The sequence below is a fragment of the Podarcis tiliguerta genome (genome assembly GCF_965153285.1).
Source record: "Podarcis tiliguerta genome assembly, chromosome: 4".
Taxonomy (NCBI): domain Eukaryota; kingdom Metazoa; phylum Chordata; class Lepidosauria; order Squamata; family Lacertidae; genus Podarcis; species Podarcis tiliguerta.
In genome coordinates, this window is record NC_139537.1 from 54,679,964 (window position 1) to 54,702,830 (window position 22,867).

General features: G+C 43.1%; 1 protein-coding gene and 1 long non-coding RNA gene across 9 annotated transcripts in view; both read left to right on the forward strand.

Annotated features, from left to right (window-relative positions):
* Window positions 1-22,867, forward strand: part of AGPAT3 (1-acylglycerol-3-phosphate O-acyltransferase 3) — a 69,939-nt gene that overhangs the window by 41,110 nt on the left and 5,962 nt on the right. For all 8 annotated transcript variants that reach the window (XM_083437383.1, XM_083437387.1, XM_083437389.1 and 5 more), the window contains 6 exons: window positions 7,253-7,479; window positions 14,489-14,658; window positions 15,851-16,012; window positions 17,573-17,726; window positions 19,587-19,689; window positions 21,857-21,932. In XM_083437383.1, the coding sequence (XP_083293509.1) occupies window positions 7,302-7,479; window positions 14,489-14,658; window positions 15,851-16,012; window positions 17,573-17,726; window positions 19,587-19,689; window positions 21,857-21,932 (843 nt within the window). In that variant the 5' untranslated portion in view covers window positions 7,253-7,301. The remainder of the gene's footprint in view (window positions 1-7,252; window positions 7,480-14,488; window positions 14,659-15,850; window positions 16,013-17,572; window positions 17,727-19,586; window positions 19,690-21,856; window positions 21,933-22,867) is intronic.
* LOC310676083 overlaps window positions 1-22,867 on the forward strand; it is a 49,435-nt gene that overhangs the window by 17,203 nt on the left and 9,365 nt on the right. The window lies entirely within an intron of this gene.

Below are 22,867 nucleotides of genomic sequence, written 5' to 3' on the forward strand. Positions count from 1 at the left end.
CTCTGCTCTCCAGCCCCTTTTTAATTTCAAATTTTCTGAAAAACCATTTCCTGTAAAATCAGCATAAGATGAGATCGACCTCTAGTGTTAAATCACTTTGAGATGTTTTATATCAAGCAACTCATAAATAGAATTAAACAAACAAACAAGCATATATATTGTTTCCTATCCGTGTTTGCAACTCTTTCACAGCATATGAGAGAGACAGCTCTTTTCTTATTTGGAACAAAATAGGCACCGTTCAGAATGCATGGCGTTAACTGCAGTGCCTTTTTATGTCCTGTCTTCTGCTTTGTCTTGTTGCTGGAATCTGCAGGAGGGGAGAGTAGTGCTTTGCTCTGGTCCTGCTTGCAGGTGTCCTGTAGGCATCTAGGTGGCCACTGTGAAAACAGGATGCTTGATTAGATGGGCCATTTGGCTTGACCCAGCAGGCTCTTCTTATGTTCATATTTGTCTTTGAGGACTCTTTCCCTGCCCCTCCTGACCCCGTGCAGTTTGGCTTTGTCTTCAGCTTGCCAGCCAAGCACACGCAGTTGGGTTGCTTGGTTTTGATTCTTGCAGTTCAGTCCCATTCAGCTAATCGGCTTATTGTTTGAGCTGGACATATTTGGGTACACCACTGTTAATTGATGCAATAGCATTGAAATGGGAGAGCAGTGTCCCATCTTAGATCTTACTTTACGTATATGGAGAACAGCAGCTCAGAATAAAATTTGGCATGGTCTAAATTGCCTGCATGCTGGTTTGAACAGGGGAAAAGTCAAGTTAGGTGGAAATTGTAATGTGGAGTGCCATTTCTAAATTGTAGACCAAGGTCAAACATGTTGTGAATTATTGTAATCCCTTTGAAGATGCAATTTAAAGAAGAAATGCAGAGGATTATTATTGTTGTTATTTATTAAATTTCTGAAGATCACAGGGCGATGGCGATTTTAAAGAGGAAATAAATAATATGGAAAAAATGAGAAATATATTTGTGCCAAAAAGGGGTAATTTGTCAGCTGCATTGACATTTTCCTTGGCAGTTTATTTTAAATTCTTAGCTTTCTGGGTAAATCAGTTTTAGTGTTAGAAATGAGGGCATTGTTGTTGAATGGCTGCCTAATAAGATACCTGTGAAGGTAAACCACCCTGGAAACATATTTCCAGATTTTAAACAGATTTAAAAAATAAATTTAAACAGCAGTGGTATAATTTAAAAGACAGCTATGTGATTTGTACAGTTAGTTTTCCTTACCATAAATGTTCCTGCTTTGAGCAGCATACAAAAGGATGTCTTCAGTGGTCATGGATAAAAGCATGCTCCAAAGAAACATGTCAGTTGGCAAAGTTTTGATTGGCTCGTTTTGACTGTCTGGTTCTGTTTTGCCTAGATTTTTTTCTTTAAACCACTGAATAGAATATAAAATGGATATTAGATTACTAATACTTGCATTCACTTACCTGGTAAGTTCCATTGAATTAAGTGGAGTTCTGTGATCTCATTTTCTAGAATTTCAGATTTGTTGCACTATCTATGTGTGTGTTCAGTTTTGGAAATTGTAAGCAGAACTAAGCCACTAAATAGGACCAAGTTTGAAGCAGAATAGGGAGATCCTGACATATCTAACCAAGATGTCAAAGCATAAACATTAGAGCTGCTGTATAGAAATTTAATAGTGGTGGGTTTACTGTGCATTTGATCACATCAAAAATACCTTGAATCCTGTTCCAGTTTGATCTCTTCACAAACATCAGAGGATCTTCAGATTGAAATTTAATATTGGGTTCATCATATTATGAAGCTTGTGATTTATAGAGCAGAACCATCTTTTGTTACTGTAATTGGTATCCCAGAATGAAACTCATTATTACTTTTGTATTTATTTTAAATCACACATGCTTTAGTAAAATTGACTTTTCTCAATCCACTGTTGCTTTTTAATCCAGAACTATATCTGCCTTCTCTTTGTACTGTACTTCCTTAGGTTAGTTTTATTTTTCCTCATTGGATTCAATCAAGGCAAATGTAATGCTTTTTCTTTAAAACCTGCCCCTCCCCACATCCCCTTAGTGTACGTACAGTACTTTGAACCACTTTCCTTCCTATAAGAAAGGAAATAGGATATTCTCAAGTATTATTATTTCCTGCCCATTCCAAAGGGCTTCTTTAGAACTTTGAAAACTAACAATAGTAGTATGATTTTTCCATTAAAAACACATATTACTTGATAGAGGAAGCACTCCAAATGTGCCAGTTTCCTTAGGTGAATGAGTTGTTGGTATATAGCCACTGACTCTGAAGCAAACCTCTTAACTTGGTTTCAGCAGTGCCTTGCAAGGTGATTTGAAGTCTTGATGTCAGGACTTCAAAGTGCTTTACGCCTGATGGCATTGTGATGCCTGCTTTACGAAATGTGCTTTTTTGTCCCTTTTTATGTCGGCATGTACTCTGTGTTGTCAGCTCTTCAAGCCAGAAATACTTGGAGAATCTATGTAAATGGCCAGTTGCTTGGTCAACAGTGAGGTTGATATTAGTTCATTCTTGGTGGACCATTCATAGAATTGTAGAGTTGGAAGGGTAAGGCTACCTTGAGTACTTGTCGTGATGTCTATATGCTGAAATGGAAAAATCAGTGCCCAGAAATTACAGCTTAATATATGGATTCAATAACTTTACCTATTAGACTTCCTCCATGATTTAATTTGAACATTATTGACATTAACAAGAATATTTCTTTCTAAGCTAGCGGCCAATTCATCCTCTGCCCTGTGAGAGAATGGCAGCACGACAGAGCAGTATTCATTTCAGAAATATCAAATACATTGTTTGGGAATTATAAATGTGTAATGGTGTGAGGAAGTAACTAATTATGCTAGATTGCTGTTGTGTCTTGTTCACAGAGCCGTCTGTCAAGTTAGCTGGCTTGTTTTTTTGCAGTGTAATTTACCCACATGTGTGGGCAACTGTGCCTTCTTCTTACCCAGTTGCTGTTTGCTTCTTGTTTCTGGACTTTAAATAGCATATCCAAAGGGAGCAGTCGTGTCTGTTGAAAAGTGATAATTTCCATGCTAAGTGCCAGGACTGCTTGATCATCATCAAGAGATAATTTCCTGTTAGTTGAAAAAAACAGCACAATACTTGGCATGCTTACTTGGAAGTAAATTCCACCATGATCCCTAATAAGTGTGTTTGGGGTTACAGACACAGGTTGAAATTATGTACCGTAGGTGATGTGGAGAGCAAAAGGATGCTTACATTATGTAATGAAAAATTATATATAGGTACCACCCCCAACTTATGCAGGGGTTAGTTCCGGTCCCCCGAGCACATAAGTGAAATTGCATAAAATGGGGTGTACCCTCTAAAAAAACCTCTAAACACCCTCTTTGCTGCTCTCTCACCAATCTATATAAAAAATACTGTATCCCAAAATACAACCAAAATTGAAGCTTTGGGGCTGGCAGGAGGCTGGAATATGCGCAGGTAAATATCAGCTGCTGTGATACCCTGCACACCAGCTGTTAGGTGGGGAAGCTGAGCAGCCTAAACAAAGCCCACTGCACCTCTGCTCTCTTTGGGGCTTCCCCCGCCCTCACTGATGTCCTCTTTGGGGTCCAGGGAAGGTCTGCTCACGAGCCGCAAGGACTCTCCAGCTCTCTCCTGCCATTTCCAGGTTTGAATTTATTTAACTATTTCTTTGCAAAACGCACATGAGAGTCGATCACGTGTAAGTGGGGGGTTGCCTGTACAGTATCTATCTGCCTATCTACCTATCTGATGTAATTTATTTCATTGCCATCTGAATGAAAGTAGCTCAAATGGGGACAAACTAGTTGGGATCCTATGAGAAGCAAACTTAAAGGAGTTCAGAGTGGAATGTTGCCTATCCCATCCTCCCTGCAGCTACTTGTGCCTTCTCAGAATGTTGGAGGGGCCTTCTAAATAATAGAGGATTTGGCATGGGGATTAGGGTTCTGGGGTAGGTGGAAATCACACAAGATTTGGCTTGGATCGTAAAGTACTCACGGATATACCATCCTGGGCTGGGATGGAGGCCATGGGGCAAGACAACAAGGCAGGGCAGAAAATGCAGAACCACAGAGTGCTCTGTGCCCAACAAAGGTTGAAAGCAAATTGAGCCCCTTTAAGCCTCTACTTGCATGGTAGAGCATTCTTAAGGGGCCAACACCCTGATCTGAAGACAGCCACTCCTGTGATTTATAGCCTACTACCTACCACTTGGAGTGGTGAGGTCTTGATTTGGGCTCTCGGGCTCACAGGAGGGTCCATTAAGGTTCTGGCTCTGTGGCTGGTTGTCATGTGTGATGCTGTCAGGCTTAGGCTCAGTGGTCCCTTAATCTCCAGCAGCAAGGTACTCTACTGCTTATTTACTCCATGTTTTGATCATTGCAGGACTCTTGGGTCACAGCACCATGAATGAATGTTTCTTCTCCACCAGCCCCTTGAGCCCCATTCCAAGTAGTTCAGAAGGGGATCCTGAGCACTCCCAGTTAGGGGGCCGCAGGGGGGCAGGTGAAGAGGGACACTTTATGTCTTCAAACTTCCTTCAGTTAACTTACCTTGAGGTCCAGGCCTTTGCCACCCCTGCTTTGGAAGCCTTGGGCTTGTCTCATCTCACTCTTTCTCGCCACCTCCACGGTCTGACTCTGGAACGAATCAAAGCCCACTCAGCTTTTCCGTGGTGTGAAAATCAAGGAGATGCATTCTTGCAATCGGAAGGGAGCAACTGATGTGTAGGAGTTGGAATCATTTTGCCTTTTTAATAAGGAAACTGTCATTTTCCCTGAAGGAACACTTAGCACCAGGATTTTAAGGGAGTGAAAAATACGTTTCAGGGCCTGGCTGTTGGGCTATGCCTCTTCAGAGTTTTGTTAATTCCTATCCAGAGAGAGCTCAGCCACTAATCTTATCTGGATGGCAACATGGTGAGAGTTGTGGGCGACCAAGCAGCTTGAGAAGACCCAAAGCTGAGATAAAGTAGGGTGCCCCTGTGCCGGTCACCAGCTTTGATTTTTCTCCTGACCTGAAGAGGGAAAGGATTAAGGTTGGAAGGCAAAAACAAAGTGTAGGCACGTGAAGACTCCATTGTGGGTGAGCATTGTGGGTGTGTCTGTACAACAAATGACAGCCTTCATGGTGTACAAGAGCTGTAGCACATCAGACTGCAAGTGATGGATTACAAGACCGGGACAGCTGTGGCAGTTTAAGGCCCCGAGCTCTCTAAATATTTCTCAGAATTGAGCTTGTGTGTATTGCTTTTTAATCAAGTCCTGTCCCCTTCCCAGAAGCCCTATGCAAGCACATCTCCCTTTCCTCACTAACACCCAGCTAAATCCTATTCAGCCTTCTCACACACCTTCGGTCATTTAGCATAACTTTTGCTTCCTCTCCCACTCTCCCATTTTCCATTCTCCCTACATTTCCGCTCAAAACAAAGCTTTCTTTCCCTGACCCTCCCTCCCCCCGTTCTTTTCTACGAATTTCGAGAGTGGTTGCAGTGGCACATTTTTTTACCTGACCTGGCGTGCCCCGCAGAGTAGATCTGTTCACATCAAACTATAATTCTTTTCCGCCAACTACAAATGTACCAATTTCCTTGCACCCCCTAGTGGCAGGTGCTACCCAGCAGCCATAAACTACCGTATTTTTCGCTCTATAACACGCACCTGACCATAACACGCACATAGTTTTTAGAGGAGGAAAACAAGAAAAAAAATATTCTAAACGAAACAGTGGATGTATGATTTTTGTGGTTCATGCTGTGGCCACATACATGTGATCTGACAGTGAGTTTGGAGTAGCCCAATGCAAAAATCCTGAGGATCCATGTGGATCCATGCTTTGTAACCACGTTTTTGCACCACTGCGGCCCCAGGCAATATTTAGTGAGATGAGTGGGGAGGAGAGAGGGACAGAGAGCCTGCTTGCTTTAAAGGAACCAACCAGACAGGAGCCGCTTACACTCATGTAAGTGGCTCCTCTCCTCTCCCGCTTTGCTCCTTTAAAGCAAGCAGGCTCTCTGTCCCTCTCTCCTCCCCACTCAGTGGCTCTTCTCCCACTTTGCTGTTGCAAAGCGAGCCACGGAGGAGGGAAGGAAGGGGAACCATGGATCCTCTGCTCACAACTGCAGCAGATCCCCCCCGCCACCCGTAGGCATTCCCTCCATAACATGCACAGACATTTCCCCTTACTTTCTAGGAGGAAAAAAGTGAGTGTTATGGTGCAAAAAATACGGTAAATTTAAGTCATTGAACAATGTGGAATCTGGAAAACATGGGGCCTACCAAACACAACAGATTTTCAGAAACTAAACAAAAGGTACATCTTGGCACCGCACACTCTTTTTTATGATTGGTGTTTTTTCACATTTTAAGCAGATCCCTCTTACTTTAATGATAGAGATGCTCCTGGAATCTGGATCCATATGAAGCATGCAAACTTTCACAGGATTCAGCTTTTCTTGATGCAGAATTTGGCTTACTTTGGTGGAGAATGTTATCAGATTACAGATAGTCGTGAAATTACTGAGAATCTGAAGCATCTATGCTATTTGAGAGTATTTTGCCCCATTCAGCTTTGCAAAAAGGGTATCTTGAGAGTGGGTAAGGGCCAAAGCAACAGATCTCGCCACCACAGCCAATTTCTTTCACATCTGCCTCTTCTATGGCTGGCAACTGTTGGGCCAGAATGCACTCTCACAAGTATGCGTTTGGCCCATGGTCCACCATTTCCAGATATTCATTTCCCTTACCTTTCCCCCACAACTTTTTTTGTAGAGGGAGGTGACCTTTTGACTTTAGTGAATAGGAAAAGGCTCAGTATTCCCCATCCAACTCCCCTGATGATTTCCAAGTCTTATGTATTGAGAAAGTGAGGAGGCTGTCTTACATTTATTTTAAAACCATTGTTTACGTATAAAAGCAAGACGGTTCTGTTTTGTTGTTCATGCCCATGCAAAACCATAATATACGGTATATTGTGGCACCAGAATCTGGAGCTTTTGGAAAATCAAGCTGTGTAGGAATTGCAGGTGTGCAAGAGCTGAATGGTTTCCATTTTCCCAACACGATCTGCAATATAATGCTAACCAACTCTTGACCTGGATGAAATTGGCCTGGGGGTGAACATGCCATTTATGATTCCCCAGCTGCTACTTGGCAGGGAGGAAATATCAGCATTCCCCTCCCCTTCTAGATTAGGAATGTTTTGTTTGCTAAGCAAGCTGTTTCTTTCATTCTTTTTCTGTAGGACGGTAATTCTGAGTGAAGGACCTTGCAAGCGCTACTAAGTGGTTATCATGGGCTTAATTGCGTTTCTGAAGACCCAGTTTATAGTTCACCTCCTGATTGGGTTCGTCTTCGTTGTGAGTGGGTTCATCATTAACTTCATCCAGCTATGCACGCTAATCCTCTGGCCTATAAACAAGCAGTTTTATCGAAGAGTGAACTGCCGCCTTTCCTACTCATTGTGGAGCCGTGAGTATGCTCTGATTTCTATGTGCCAACTAGGAATGTAGTTTCTTCAGACTATAGCGGGTAGGCCTCCTTAGGAGCAGTGGGGAACAATGTTCATGGGTGCAGATGCTGAAACACTGATCTTTACTTGCTAGGCGTTGGGATTTGTTCTTGCATGGTGGACTTCTCTGCATGTACCATATTTCCCCCTTTTTCCATGTCCTTGCACCTAAAGGCAGGGGCTGAGGTGAGAACTCTCTGAAGTACTATTGCAGGAATGGCATGTTGTGCAGAATATAGCCACACATACACAAAAACAGCTCTCTGGAGGGGCCCTGTTCCAGCCCCTGCTTCTTCCCTCTCTGCCCTCCAGAAAACCCACTTGCCTGCATAGCTAGGATAAGGCCCTTCGTCCTTCCATACAGCAGGTATCCACAAGTGGTTGGGCATTGTTCCTTCCTCCTGTGGCATTGCTTTAGTCCCAACAAGCCTAACTCTCACACACACCCTCTGTTGCCAGTGGAGGAGATATCAAATACCCTGTTGCCTTGTTCCTCTTTCTACTCTTCATTTTTTTGTAACTTCCCAGCTTACAGCTTTCCTCCCTCCCCCCCATATGTATATTTTATGTTTTCTCATTCTTTTCTAGTGCCTGTTTTTGTTCATTTGTCTCATTTCCCAGTCCTTTAGACCGTCTTTTACTTTCAAATTTCTTGCACAAATGCCTGTTTTCTTACTCCCTACCAACCTTGTCTACTCTAGTATTCACTGCAGTGCTTCCCAAGTTTGTAACTTGGGGCAAAAGTTTTTTTAAAACGTCTTCCATTGTAGTCACATTGCATCGGTTATTCAGAGAGCCTGAGGTATGACAGAAATTCTAGAGGGAGAGCCATCTCAGTTGTTTGTTTTTTAAAGCAAACACACACAAAATAGTCTTGTGTACCTTAAATATTTAACTGTTCTTAAATCTTTTAAAGTGCTCTAAGGGACAGTTTTTCCTCTGAAAAATTGTTAAGGTGGAAAACAGACCCTGCAAACAATCCAGTTGAACTGGCTCATGGTGAACTGCTGCTAAAATGCTATTTTTTTGACTAGGTTATTCCAGGAGCAAGTTCATTACTGAGATCGCTTGTGACATTTTTTGACGTTGTCGCCTAGAAGCTCTCCTCTTCGGGTCCTTATTTTGAAAAATGCCAAAGTACCATTTCCACCAACCTGGCAGGGACAAGCTGGGGAAGGGTGCTTTTTATTTTTTTACTTTTTTCCTGTCTTCATGTTTATAAGAGGGTACTGGGAAATAAAGATGAAATCATCTTAAGCATTAAATGGGCTTCTATTGTACCCAAATGCTTTCACTCAAGGAGTTTTATGAACAGCATGATCTACTAATACAGGCATAGCCCACCAGATCTTGTTGGACTCCCACCTCCCATCAGCCTCAGCCAGCCTGACCAGTGGTCAGGAATGATGGGTGTTGTAGTCCAACAGCAATTGGAGGGCCCTGTGTTGGCTAGCACTGCACTAATATCACTAACAAGTCTTAAAGTCAGACTGTTCTCTTTGTTATCTTTATCCATGAAGAAATGTTAGCTTTTTGCTGAACGGTCATTTCCCCTGCTTTTCTTTCCCTTTGTTTCTTTAACTTACTCTGAGAAGTCTGATTATTACTACGACACGGCTATCTCTACAAACATACAATTCCAGTTGCAGCTCCCATTCAGGGTGGATCTTGCAGATTGACAGCTGACACTGGAGGGGTGTGTACAGGGCTGGAAGGACATGGCAATTCAGGTTCATTAGGTGACCTCTTTAGTGAGACAGGGGAATAGATAACAGGCAGGTGGTTGGGAGTTTTGTCTTCAATGCCAAAAGCTGGCCGTTTGGGCTTGTTTCAGAAGGGACATTGGTATGACATCCTACTAATGATAGAGCTCGTTTTTGTATCAAGGCAACAGATTCAATCCATGGCATCTTCAGTTTAAAAATCTTGAGAACAATAGCTTCTTGGAGAGCTTTGAACCATCATGGTTAGGTAGAGCTAGACTAGACATTCTGTTTCACTGTAATGCAGCTGAGTATACAGGTCATCTCCCAAACCTGTTTAGCTGGCTGGCTGTGTGAGATATAGAGGACTTTCCTGTATTCATTAGGTAACTGTTTGGTACCTGGAGTGGGGAAAATAACTAGGTTTTTATTTAGCTGCCTTGCAGCTGTAAAACAAAGACTCAATAGAAGGTTTCTAGTATTTAAGTAGCCAGTTAAAATCCAGGTCTTACACCGATTCCACCCCTGAGACTAGGCTGACCATGATGACCACTGCGTTCTTAGCATTCTTTCTCAGGCTCTTAATCAGTGTTCATCCTGATTTTGCTGAACTACAACTCCCATCATCTTTGACCACACTGGTTGGGGCTGATGGGAGATGAACTCCAACAGCATCTGCAGGGACCGCAAGGTTCTTGACCCTGCTTTAGAGGATGTTAAGTCAGTGGATTTAAAAATGCTGCAACTCCCCACACCTCTCTTTTCCCCAATGCAGAATTTGCTGTGAAAAGTAAATTTGTGTTTGTCGTGAAAAGCTGCCCTTTCCCCCCTGTGTATACCAGCTGAAGCACCCATGCATTTTGGAGCTCAATCTATGCTTTTTAAGCAGGCTGATTCACACAACACTCAGTATAACACGTCTCTTGAGGACTCGCAACTGAGTATGTGAAACCACCAAGCATGGCATTTAGTGTGATGTGGAAAGAGACGCAAGTCTCTGCTGATGGTGGTCGGTCATGATCATTGCATACATAGTGCAGAATAAACTGACCTCTTTAGACTAGATCCCCCTTTCCAGATTGCTCTTCAAGGATATCTTAATTTAACTTTTTTTTTTTAAAAAAAGCTTCATATACATTGTACACTTTAAAAAACAAACAAACCCCAGTATAACTATTTGATGAGGTAATTTTAGAACCGTAAACCTTTTCCTCACCATGGGATGCCAGCCATGTGAAAGTCATTCACAGACTGGCTCCCTTCAGAGATTTGAAGCTCTTGCTGTGCCGCTCTTAACTAAAATGATCAGTGCTGCACTTCTCTGAAAAAGCTTCTTTCCTGTTGTAGAGCAGCACGGATGTTTCATCTGACTTCCTGCAAAGAGAAAACACTTTGCTGCATATTTAATTCATGAAGGCAATCTATATTCCAGCCTTATTCATTCTAGCTACCTCCAGATGACTTAAGAAAAGGGGGGGGGGGGGGCTTAGCATGTTCAGTTTTTACTCTCCTAGCAACAATAGCTCCATCCAAGTCTAAATGGATAGTTTACTGTTTGCAAGATTTTTGTACATTGCAGCTTCTACATTGAGTCCCTCCCCTCTGCTGCTTTTGGTTGTTTTGTTTTTTTGCATAATCATTTTTTTTTAATGACATGACATTCTTTTCATTTTAAGGCTAAGTGATGTTCCACTCTTCAAGTATTCAGACTAATAATAATAATAATAATAATAATATATTTATACCACGCCCATCTGGGCTGGGTTCCCCAGTCACTCTGGGCAGCTCTCAACAGATTATTATTATTAATAATAAAAAGCAATAAAACATCAAACATTAAAAACCTCCCTAAACAGGGCTGCCTTCAGGTGTCTTCTAAAAGTCAGATAGTTGTTTATTTCCTTGACATCTGATGGGAGGGCATTCCACAGGTGCAACAGGTGCGGGGGGGTGTTAACTTGGTGACCACCTGATTAACACAAAGCTAAAGTTGTTAGAATATACACGTGTTAAAATGTATTTAAAGTTTGTTTGTTAATTAAATTAGTATACCACCCTTTATCCAAAGATCACAGGGCAGTACTGTATATAAGTTGTGATACTTAAGGCTGAACCTACCAGTACCAGCATCACTCTCTGTCTCTGTCTCACTCCTCACCTCCAGCGAACTTCCCTCCCTCAGATGTTGCTGAACTACAACTCCCATCAGCCTCAAAAAGCATAGCCAGTAGCCAGGGATGATTGGAGTTATAATTCAGAAATATTTGGGTGGGGGAGGCTCCCCATTCTTGCTGGAAAGTATATTGTTATGTACTTCTCTGACTTCCAGTTTTCCCTACTTTTAAACCACACAAGAATAAAATGCACCACTGGAAAAATACATCAGGAACCACTGTCAGATTTATTGGAGTGGGACATTTCTGTACAAGGCTTAACAAGTAAAAAAAATTAATTCAGCTTCTAACATGTCAATATTGGAGCTGTAAAAGCTCAGGAAAAGCAAAAGGATCTTGGGATTTTCCCAACACTAGTGAAGTCAGTACTTCAGGCTACAAACATTTTTTCAGAACCAATTCTCTGTTCCTTTTGCTTCCCCCTCAAGCTGTTGGCAAGAACTGTCAGAAAAGATAGGGAAATACTCCTGGAGTCTAAAAGTTCCTCTTCAGGCTGTCCAGTATTAACAGAGGGTTCCCATCTTAAGAAAAGCAGACAGGCAAATAGTGGCTGTGTTTGCATAGCAATGTAAACCATGGTGAGAGTGCTCTTCCTCTAGCAAGAATAGAAACAACAAACCACCATCACTAGTTTAGTGTTGCATTCAAATGAGAGATTGTAGATTTGTTTCACTCCAGATGAACCACAGCCCTCTCTCTGGGCAGAACACTAAGCCAGGAGTCACAGTTTGTTGCTCACACTAGGAGAGAAGTGAAGTAGGAGTGATCATTGTATTCCTTGTAGACCATTAACTATGGTTTACTGTAATGTGTGAACACAGACAGAGACTCCAAATGGTCTGGTGGGATCTTGGGTTCCTTTATTCATTGGGCTACATTGCAGGGAAGGAACAACATAGTCTGTTGTTATCCGCCTGCAGTTGTATGATGGGTTATAGTTTTTAAAAAAATTCAGACAGTAACAGAAATGCACCAGTGCTTGTAAACCGGTGCAGAACAAAATGCGGCCAGTTCCCTTTTTAAAACACCAGAGTCTTTTATGAGCGACGCAGGTTTAAAACAAGTTCTGCTGCAGTAAGCTGCCATCTGAACAGGTCCTTGGGTTTGTGCTGAGGCAATGCTGCTGACTGCTTACTCATCATCATTAAGCCATCAAATAGGCATTGAGACTGGAAGGGAGCACACAGTGACTGAGATTGCATGCAAACCATGGAGCCACAGAGCAGGAATAGCGACTGCTTTGCTCCTCCCTCAGTCCTTCTGCTGCCACGCTACCCAGAGCTAAGCCATGTCTTGCACAAAACAAACCAAGAAAAAGGACTATGGCTATAGCTCATGGCTTGTTTAGCACAAGACATGGCTTATCTCTGGGGAGCACAGCAGCAGAATTGGGCGAGGAGCAAAGCAGTTGTGGTTTTTTGCTCTGTGTACTCGCACACTATAGTTTGACTAAGCGTTACAAGCAAAGTAGGCCATTGGGAATGTACGCTCTGTTTCTGATCCTGATGAGGGAGGGCCTAGGTGGCAAATTTCCAAATCTTACAGGTAGTTCCCTTTCTGAACTCTCAGCCCAGCACTCCAAGCCGCCCACAGATAAGGGCAGCATCAAAGCAAGCCAGTTAGCCTACAGCGAAGCAAGTGGATATCAACATATATGAGCTCATTGCTACAACAGCTACCAATTAATAGTGGGGTTATATTGACTACCAAGATGGCTTCTAGAACAGTTCGCCCCTGGTTCAACACACCTGTTTACCTCTAGCTGCAGTTAATATTACTGGGTTCTCTGTGGTTAGGCCCTGCAGGGAAAATGTATGTTGCAGGACAGAGGGAGAGAGTGTGTGGAGGAAAGGGATGAACCGTTCTGCGGACCACTCCCAGTTACTTAAATATATAGGTACTGTATTTTTCGCCCTATAGGATGCACTTTTTCCCCTCCAAAAATGAAGGGGAAATGTGTGTGCGTCCAATGGGGCGAATGCAGGCTCCTTGGCTTCAGCGATAGCAACGCCAAGCCTCCGAAGCCTGCGCTCCGGAGGCTTCGTGTTGCTTTCGCTGAAGCCAGGAGAGTCTGCTCTTTGAGGCTGGCGGTGGGGGAAAGCAGCGCTTCCCCCCACCACCAGCCCCACAAGCTGGTGGGCAGTGGGAAGGCGCTCGATGCCTAAGCGCTGCTCCACGACCTGGCTTCGAGGCTAGCGGTGGGGGAAAGCAGCGCTTCCCCCCGCCGCCAGCCCCACAAGCTGGGTCAAAAAGCCCGCAGGAGCCGCGCGCTCTTTAAAGGGTGCGCGGCTTCTGCTGGCTTTTCTACGGGGGGGGGGGAATTCCCCCACCTCGTAGAAAAGCCTGCAGAAGCCGCGCACCCTTTAAAGAGCGTGCCGCTCTTGGGGGCTTTTCCCCATGGAGGGACAAGGGACTGACTGGCCGTTTCAGTCCCTTCTCCCTCCTGGTCGAATCGCCGCAGGAGTTGTGCGCGGCTCCTGTGGGCTTTTGCGGGAGGTGGGGGAATTCCGCCACCTCCCGCAAAAGCAGGGAGAAGGTCTTGGAGTAGCGCACAGGCTGCGTGCAGCCTGTCCGCTGCTCCCAGAGCTGCGGGGGGATCATATTTTTTTCCTTGATTTCCCCCCCTGAAAACTAGGTGCGCCCTATAGGGCGAAAACTACGGTAATTAAATGGCAGAGTTATGTTTGTATCCCAGCAAAAATTATCGAAATTGGATAATGTGGTTGGGTAATTGTAACAGCTTTTGAAACAATGGTTGGTGATCTTCATCTTGATCAGAATGGTTGACTTGTTTGGCATTGGAAACTGTATTGTAAACTTCAGCCACTTTGATTTAAAAGTGCTCTCGCAGCCCTGAAATTCATATCTTTTAAGGCTGAAAGTGGAGCTTTTAAATAAAGAAAACTGTCATCAGTAAGAAACTAGGGTGTTCAAAACAAAACCCCTGAAAACTGTTTGCTTCTGCCCTGTATAGATAATATATAACTGCAAATTTAACGGAGTTAAAAAGGTTGGAAATAATAGTCTGCCATATACAGTGGTGTAAAACATTAAGGCCTAATCTACTTTCTTTGTTTCCTTCTGTGACTTAGAATTAGTGATGTTGCTGGAATGGTGGTCTGGTACAGAATGCACTTTGTTCTCAGACCAGGCTACAGTTGATAAGTTTGGGAAAGAGCATGTCATCATCATTCTGAACCACAACTTTGAAATAGACTTTCTGTGTGGCTGGACCATGACAGAGCGATTTGGCGTCTTGGGGGTGAGTGCATCGAACTTGTAGCCTTGTATATCTTTTGATTTGAGGCGTAGGGTCAGGTTTATTTTTCACCTTGGGAAAGGGAGGCAGCTGGGGTGGGTGTTTAAATGGTCACACTGGATAAATTTCCTTCCCACTAACAGCAAAATTAGATTCAGGTAGGTAGCCGTGTTGGTCTGACGCAGTTTAAGTATATATATATACATATATATATATATATATATATATATATATATATATATATATATATTGTCCAGTAGCACCTTAGAGACCAACACCTTAGAGATAGAGGAGGGAGAAAGGTTGTTTTTCTGCTGCTCCAGAGAAGCGGACACGGAGCAATGGATCCAAACTACAAGAAAGAAGATTCCACCTAAACATTAGGAAGAACTTCCTGACAGTAAGAGCTGTTCGACAGTGGAATTTGCTGCCAAGGAGTGTGGTGGAGTCTCCTTCTTTGGAGGTCTTTAAGCAGAGGCTTGATAACCATATGTCAGGAGTGCTCTGATGGTGTTTCCTGCTTGGACTCAATGGCCCTTGTGGTCTCTTCCAACTCTATGATTCTATGATTCTATTCTAAGTTTGTTCTTGGTATAAGCTTTTGTGTGCATGCACACTTCTTCAGATACACTGAAACAGAAGTCACCAGACCTTTATATATAGTGGGAGGGTAGGGTGGGGTTTTTCTCAGAAGGGTAGTAGGAGATGGGTGATTGACTCAATGGGTATGGTAAACTTGTTGATGACTCATAACGACTGCAATTAGTCCTACAGCAAGGGATAGTATGCAGATGATTAGCATATGTAATGAGACAGGAATCCAATCCAAAAGTAGGATTGAGCATTTCAGACTCAGATTCACATTCCCAATTCAGTCCAATTGACCTTGGACCAATCTCTCTCCTCCTCCACTTTTACACACACAAACATACAAACAAACACACAGAACCCACCCATAGGGTTGTTGTGAGGATAAAATGGGGAGAAAGCCATGTTTTCTAGATCTCCTTGGAGGTAGGGTGTACATGTAATAATAATAATAATAATATAATATGATGTGACTAGTAATTTCCAGTAAACAAAAAAACAACATCACCTTACTAGGCCGCTTCAGAACAGTTTTGGAAATGACACTATTTGTAAATGATGTGTTGTAAACAAACAAATGGATACTATCTTGTGGTGTTCCTTTCAGAGTTCAAAAGTTCTTGCTAAGAAAGAGCTGTTGTATGTGCCCCTAATTGGCTGGACATGGTACTTCCTGGAGATTGTTTTCTGCAAAAGGAAATGGGAAGAAGACAGAGATAAAGTTGTCGAAGGTCTAAAACGATTGTCCGATTATCCAGAGTATATGTGGGTAAGTTAAGTTTTGCAAGGCCTGTCCTTGGCACTTTGAACAAGAAAGTGAAAGGTGTGGTCTTCCTGCATGGTGTTTGGGGGGGGGGGGGAGGCATATTAAGATTTTATATACAAATCTGTATGTGGATTCATGTCTAATAGTATATAGCCTTCAATGTCTCACCTCAGGTAGGTTGTGCAGCTGTCTTTGGTTTAAACCCTTCATGTGCACAGCTTATTCAATGCATTCCAACTTGAAATTGGCAGGCGTGTTTGTGTATGGTACAAAAGTATGGGCTGGATTCAACTAACTGGCCCAGTTAGCCTTCCATTCTCCTCCCTTGAACACCCTAAATTGGCTTGGTGGTGAGCAGCAGTCAGGAAAAACCCCAAAATAGTACATGGGGGGGGAGGGGGGAGATCATTCCATCAGGCAAGCAGCAATGCTTGAGCTGACAGAACAATCTCCTTAGTGCTATGTTGAGTTTCTCCCATTTTTTTTAGTATGAGGTACAGATTTTGCATGAGTGATCCTGCAACATCACTGTATTTGGATATACTATTAGTAAGCTGAGTAATAACATGCAATGCACAAATAGTCTGATGTGCTCCAAATTTACATGTTGGGAATCGATGTGCATTCTCCCCCTGAAAAAAATACAGTTTTTAATATCTTTATTGGAAAACTAAGTGATGAAATGACCCTAAAGAGGATGCTTTGAGCATGTGAGGAAATCTGAGGTATGGGCATGTTGTCATTCTAAATGAGTTCTGGGTCAGGGTCTCCTGTTTGAGGCTGAGGCTTTAAGACCTGGGAATAGGTGGAATTCAGACATCAGTAAAAGTGCTGAGCCCTCTGTTCAAGTCAGGATGGGGATGGGAGGCAAAACAGAATATGTCCAGCAAGCAAATAGTCATGGGTGGCAGTCTAGTGCCAGTTAAAGCTCTCTGGAGAGGGGGATAAAATAGTGCAGCAGGGAGGAGTGTGGCATTGTAAAAGAACCAGAGCACCATGGAAGATGTGGTGGTGCTCTGGTTCTGAGGTCCATGCTCTATCCATGCTGGTAAGTCTCCTCGTGTACCTGTTGCCAGCTCTGGGACTGGCATGGTACTGAAGGTGAGAGAGATTTGAGAAGCTGAGGGGAGTTCTGGAGAGGAATGATTGGTAAAAGCAATGGTGCCTGAGGATTCTTCTCCCTTCAGTGAAGGGAAATGATCGAGGGAGAGGGTCTATCAGTGGCCACTAGGCACCATGGCTGTGTTCTGCCCCCATAGGTGGAGGCTGTATCCCTCTGACTACCCAGTTGCTTGGAACCGCAGATGGGAAGAGTGCTGTTGCCCTTAGGCATATGGTTGGCTACTATGAGAACAGACCGCTGGGCTTAGATGGGCCTTTGGCCTGACCCAACAGAGCTCTTCTTTTGTCTCTGGGTCCTTGGTGTCATGCAATCTTTCCACTGATGCAAAAGTTTCTGAATCCAGATACTGGTCCCCAGCATACTCTCCATATGATTTCTTTATTTGAGAAGTAACACTTGGATGTTTCTTCCACTCCTCCCCTCTTGTTCTGTTCCATTAGTTTCTTTTGTACTGTGAAGGAACTCGTTTTACTGAGACCAAGCATCGTATCAGTATGGAAGTGGCAGATTCCAAAGGATTGCCTAAGCTCAAATATCACCTGTTGCCCAGAACCAAAGGTTTCACGACTGCCGTCCAGTGTCTCAGGGGAACAGGTATCTATTTCCTTGGCCTTCCTTGCAGTAGGTTTGTGGATGTGATTCTTGAGCGCATTCATTGCTGTTGGTCCCCAGATTATTATTATTTTCTTCAGTGGAAAATCAGTATTGACTTTAATGTTGACGTTTTAGACCGCTGGATTTTATTTCGTAATTAGTTCTTAATACGTTAATTAGTTCCCCTTTGAATTCAGAGAAATTAATACTGCTACTTAGCACTTCACATTTCTAAAGTGGTGTGCAAACATTGACTAATTAACGCTCCCAGCGTGCATGTGAGGTGTAAGTTCGTGTTACGCCACACAGACAAGGCTGTTAAATAGGACAGATGGCTGGCCAAATACAATTGTGGGTTACAAGTTTTGCTAGGTCTTTCCAGACAACAGCATCAAAACTGTTCTGCAGAATCTGGGGAGGTTAGGAAGACATAAAAAGTCACAATGTCTCCTTCCCTACTTACTGGAGGAAGGTTTATCACATTATTTTATGCCATTCCTCATCCACATTCCTCTCCCAGGTGTTCTAAAAGTGTGACAGTGTTTCTTAAAGACTGTTGATAAAAGATGATGGCACTTCCCTTTGCAAATTGAAATTATCCCCCACCTCCACTCAGCACTACCCAGAGAAGTATAAATGTGATTTAAATCTTGAGGAAATAAAAGAGTGTCTAGCTTCCACTTAAGTGCTTAAATACTATTGATTCAGGAGCACTTATTTATGTGTACTTTCCTCTGGATTGTGTTTAATCTATAAGAGCCACTCGAATCTAGGAAAGACAACAGAGTTGAATCTGGATGAAGAACTGCCTTGAGCAAAATACTGCCTTGGATTAATTTCCCTTTTCTGCTAGATGGGAAATATGTTAACACGCATTTCAGGATGCTTGTGAGATTCTGAGAGGTGAAGATACATAATATTAATGTTAATTTCTTCTTTCTATATGTGAAGTAATTTCCCTTGTGTTTCTGTGAGTCACATATAGATAGATACCCCTCTTCATGTATGTATAATCTCAAGGTTCTTCACTTCTCTTGGCTGCAACATGACTAAGATTCACACCCATTAAAACTTAACACTAACGCTGAGTTCAGATTTAATCACCAAACCATGACTTAGTGTTACATAAAGGGGGCTCTGACTCATGAGCTCCCTCGTCTCTTTTTCTTCCCTGTATGCTCAAGCAATCTGGTTCTCTCCATTATTTCGGTTTTTGCAGCAAACCATAGTTTGCTGTTGTGTTGTATACAAAGAGGGTAACTCGCTTCAGATGTCATGTTAAACCACTGTTTAGCATTAAATGCATGAACCTGCTCCCTGTCTCCTCTGGCTTGACTACAAGGAAGAGATCAAAAGTGTTCACTAACCATTGCGTTTAGCTTTATCATGTTCCCCCCCCCACACACACACACCACAGAAAGCAAATATCAGAAACCGCAGTTTGATCTTAGCTTGTTTGACAAACCATGATTTGAGCCAACTACCGTTTGTCCCAATTCAGATGAAACAAACACTGCTTCTGAACTTCTCTTCCCTCATGTGCCAAAGGAGGAGAGGGGCATGGGGAGTGCATGAACCAGAGACATGTTGGAATTTTGAGAAAGCAGTAAGATGCTTATTCACGTCCCACTCAGTGCAGTGAATGTGGCGGGTCCTAACCCATTTAAGTGCTGTTGGAATTGCAGCACAGTTTTGTGTTGACGTTGTCTGGCCAGTGGAGCATTGTACTTGGGAGAATGATGTGCTTCCAGTCTCAGGAGCCTCACCTCATTTGGAACTCTGTTTGTATGCCTTGTTATAACAATTAAATGTTGGATCCTAGAGGCTAAAATAATGGTGACCTCTTCTCGTTTGCCATAGTTTCAGCCGTGTACGATGTAACGTTAAACTTCAGAGGAAACAAGAACCCCTCCTTATTAGGAATCCTTTATGGGAAGAAATACAAAGCTGATATGTGTGTCAGGTAAGCATGGCATGTATTTGAGAGCATGGCACGTATTTCAGAATTGTCACAGTGTCCAAATATGGTGGTAAGCCTGCCTCCTTTTTCCCATGTTCTTTCACCACATGGATTTGGGATACTTCAGCTGTTCAGGCTTAGTATGAAAGAGCCTCTTTCCCGCCATTAATATTAGAAGACGAAGGCTGTTGCATGCATCCAGCACGACTGTGAATTCTGTAAAAGTAATACTTGGCTCTACCTGCCATTTCAGCGTCTTCCATATTTGGTTTGACAGACCCATGTGGTTGTGGGAAAGTACATTATGTAAAGCTCCATAAATTCCTACTGCCCTCTCTTAAAGATTGGTGAACTGCATAGTACAGTCATTCGTGTCTTTTAGATAGCTGAGTCCAGTCTGGCTCGAAGTTCTGAGATCCAGTTGCCTGCGCTTTCTCAGCTAGGCCTGCTGTTCAGCCATATGAATGGATAGCCCATCTCCTCTGTTTTTGTTTTGTTCAGTAAAAGACTTGCCAGGAATGCTTTCTGACTGGATCCGCTTCAGGCGTATCTGAAGCAAGTCATTTCTACCCTTGTGAATGGTGACGAAGGAGGCTTTGTCATCTCTTTGGTGCCCCACAGATATACATGTCATCAGGCTTGCCACAGTCTTTGCTTTTATGGCCCTAGGAAAAGAAGAATTATCTAGTTCAGGGCTGTCAAACAGAAAGCCCTGAAGGATTATGGGGCTTTTGGGGATCCCCAAAGTGGTCCACAGCTCACCTTTCAGAAAAATTAGTGAACCATCTCCGGACATTGCCCCTTGTACAGCTCATGGAATGACATGGCAGTGGCTGCCATTACTTGCCTCTCCCACCATAATTTATTTTTTTTAAGCAAGCATTTTAACTCACACCGGTGCTGTGTTCTGAAAGACATGTGCTTTTGGGCGAGGGGTTATAGTTCAATGGGAGAGCACATGATTTTTTAGATTTGTAGAGTTGGAAGAGGGGAAGTGGGTGGCACTGTGGTCTAAACCACTGAGCCTCTTGGGCTTGCCGGTCGGAAGGTTGGCGGTTCGAATCCCCGCGTCTGGGTGAGCTCCCGTTGCTCGGTCCCAGCTCCTGCCAACCTCGCAGTTTGAAAGCACACCAAAAAAAGTTCAAGTAGATTAATAGGTACTGCTCCATTGGGAAGGTAAATGGCATTTCCGTGCACTGCTCTGGTTTGGCCACAAGCGACTTAGTCATGCTGGTCACATGACCCGGAAAAACTGTCTGTGGACAAACGTCGGGTCCCTCGGCCAGTAAAGCAAGATGAGCGCCGCAACCCCAGACTGGACTTAACTGTCAGGGGTCCTTTACCTTTACATTTTTTTAGAGTTGGAAGGGACCGGGGGGGGGGGTCATCCAGGCCAATCAATCCCCTGTGTTGCAAGAATCTCAACTAGACAGATGACCATCCAGTTTCTACTTAAAAACCTCCAAGGAAGGAGAGTCCACCACCTCTTGTGGGAGTCTGTTCCACTTGCATCCAAAGGTTCCCTGGTTAGATCCTGCTCCAGAGTAGGTGCTCATAAAGACCCTTGGCTGCTGCCAGTCAGAGCTGACAACGCTCAGCTCAACAGACAAGTTGTGTCTTATGTTCCCAGCTTCCTCAAGCCAACAAACTTAAAACGGCATTATTTGTTATACAGCTATAACAGGGGCAGCCAAGTTCCAAAGAGTCACTGTGTGGTTCCTCAACTGAATCTCTATTGTTGTTTTAACCTTTGTCACTACTTAAGAGTAGATGGACCACAGGAATTTCTTCACTAACTTCTTCAAGTTCCTGTGGTTATCTGACCCAAGCTTTGGTCACCATTGGCCTGTAGCCTTCATTTGGGTGAAAGAAAGAGAATCATGCCACTATTTAAAAATATATATATATATATATCACTTCTCAATAAACTCACCCATCCATTTTTGTACAAAGCAAGAAGTAAGTGTTCCGCTGTGCAACCTATGTATTCTGGCTGTGGGCACCCCCTAGTGGCAAATTCATGGTACGGATGTGACAATACAGGATTTTCACTTGAATCTGTGTTCATCTAGAGCCAGAGCACTCAGTATAAGTAGCATAGAAGTTATAATTGTGATGCTCATTCTTAATTAAATGCTCTTTATTGAACCTTTTTAAAAAAACAAACCAGGAGGTTTCCACTAGAAGATATCCCTTTGGACGAAAAGGAAGCAGCAAAGTGGCTCCATAAACTTTACCAAGAAAAGGTAAATCACTTGTCCTGCCTCTAAGATCTTATGGAATAATATGCTAATTGAATGAATTCTCAAAGAAGACAGCATTGCTATATCTGTAAGGGAGCAACTAGATGTGATGTGGAAGCTCCTTCGTGGAAGATCTCCCATGGTTCTTTTAACATAAACATGTTTTCTACCATGGGGAAAGTGCTTTGACATTTGTCCACGTTCGTATCTATCTTGAGATACGAATGTGTGCAAAGCTGAATGTATATACTCTCCGTTAGACCATGGTGATGCGATACGTTGCTTCCTCCACAAATGGGGCCCCAATCCTGTCTTTTCTATATCATGTGAGTTTTACTGAGCAATGGGGGTTTCACAGTAGCAAAAAAAGGGGGAAATGGATATACTAACACTGAAAAAACACCAGGAATCTGATTTGTTCTAAAGATGATACTTCATTGTAAGAGAGAGAATACGAATTCAAGAGAAAACTGTAACTTCTGCTAATAAAGGTTCCATCGGGTTGGGTGGCCTGTTTTCCTTCATTTTTCACATTCATCCCTAAGGCAGCATAGAAATAAAAATCCCACTGAAATCAATGGGGCTGATTTCTTAAGTGTTTTAGAATCTGCCCAAGTCGGATCCTCACCCCCACCAGATAAAGGGTTTGAGGGTTCTGTGCTAATCTGATCTGCAAGCTATGGTTCACCAGTGGCAATGTGCATTCTTATTTGCTTCTTTACGCTGCCCTTGTCAGTGGAAATGGAAATAGTTGGAGACTAATTACCATGTATTGTATATAGCAGTTAAATCAGTGGGGAAAATAAAAGGCAACCTGATACAGTTACAGCTCACGCAATGCAGCTCCCCTTAGGGGAATAATAAGCTTGAAACTGAAGATGGTTTTACACAGTAACAGCAACTTTTATGTAAGGGCTTGGTGCATGATAGACACCAAA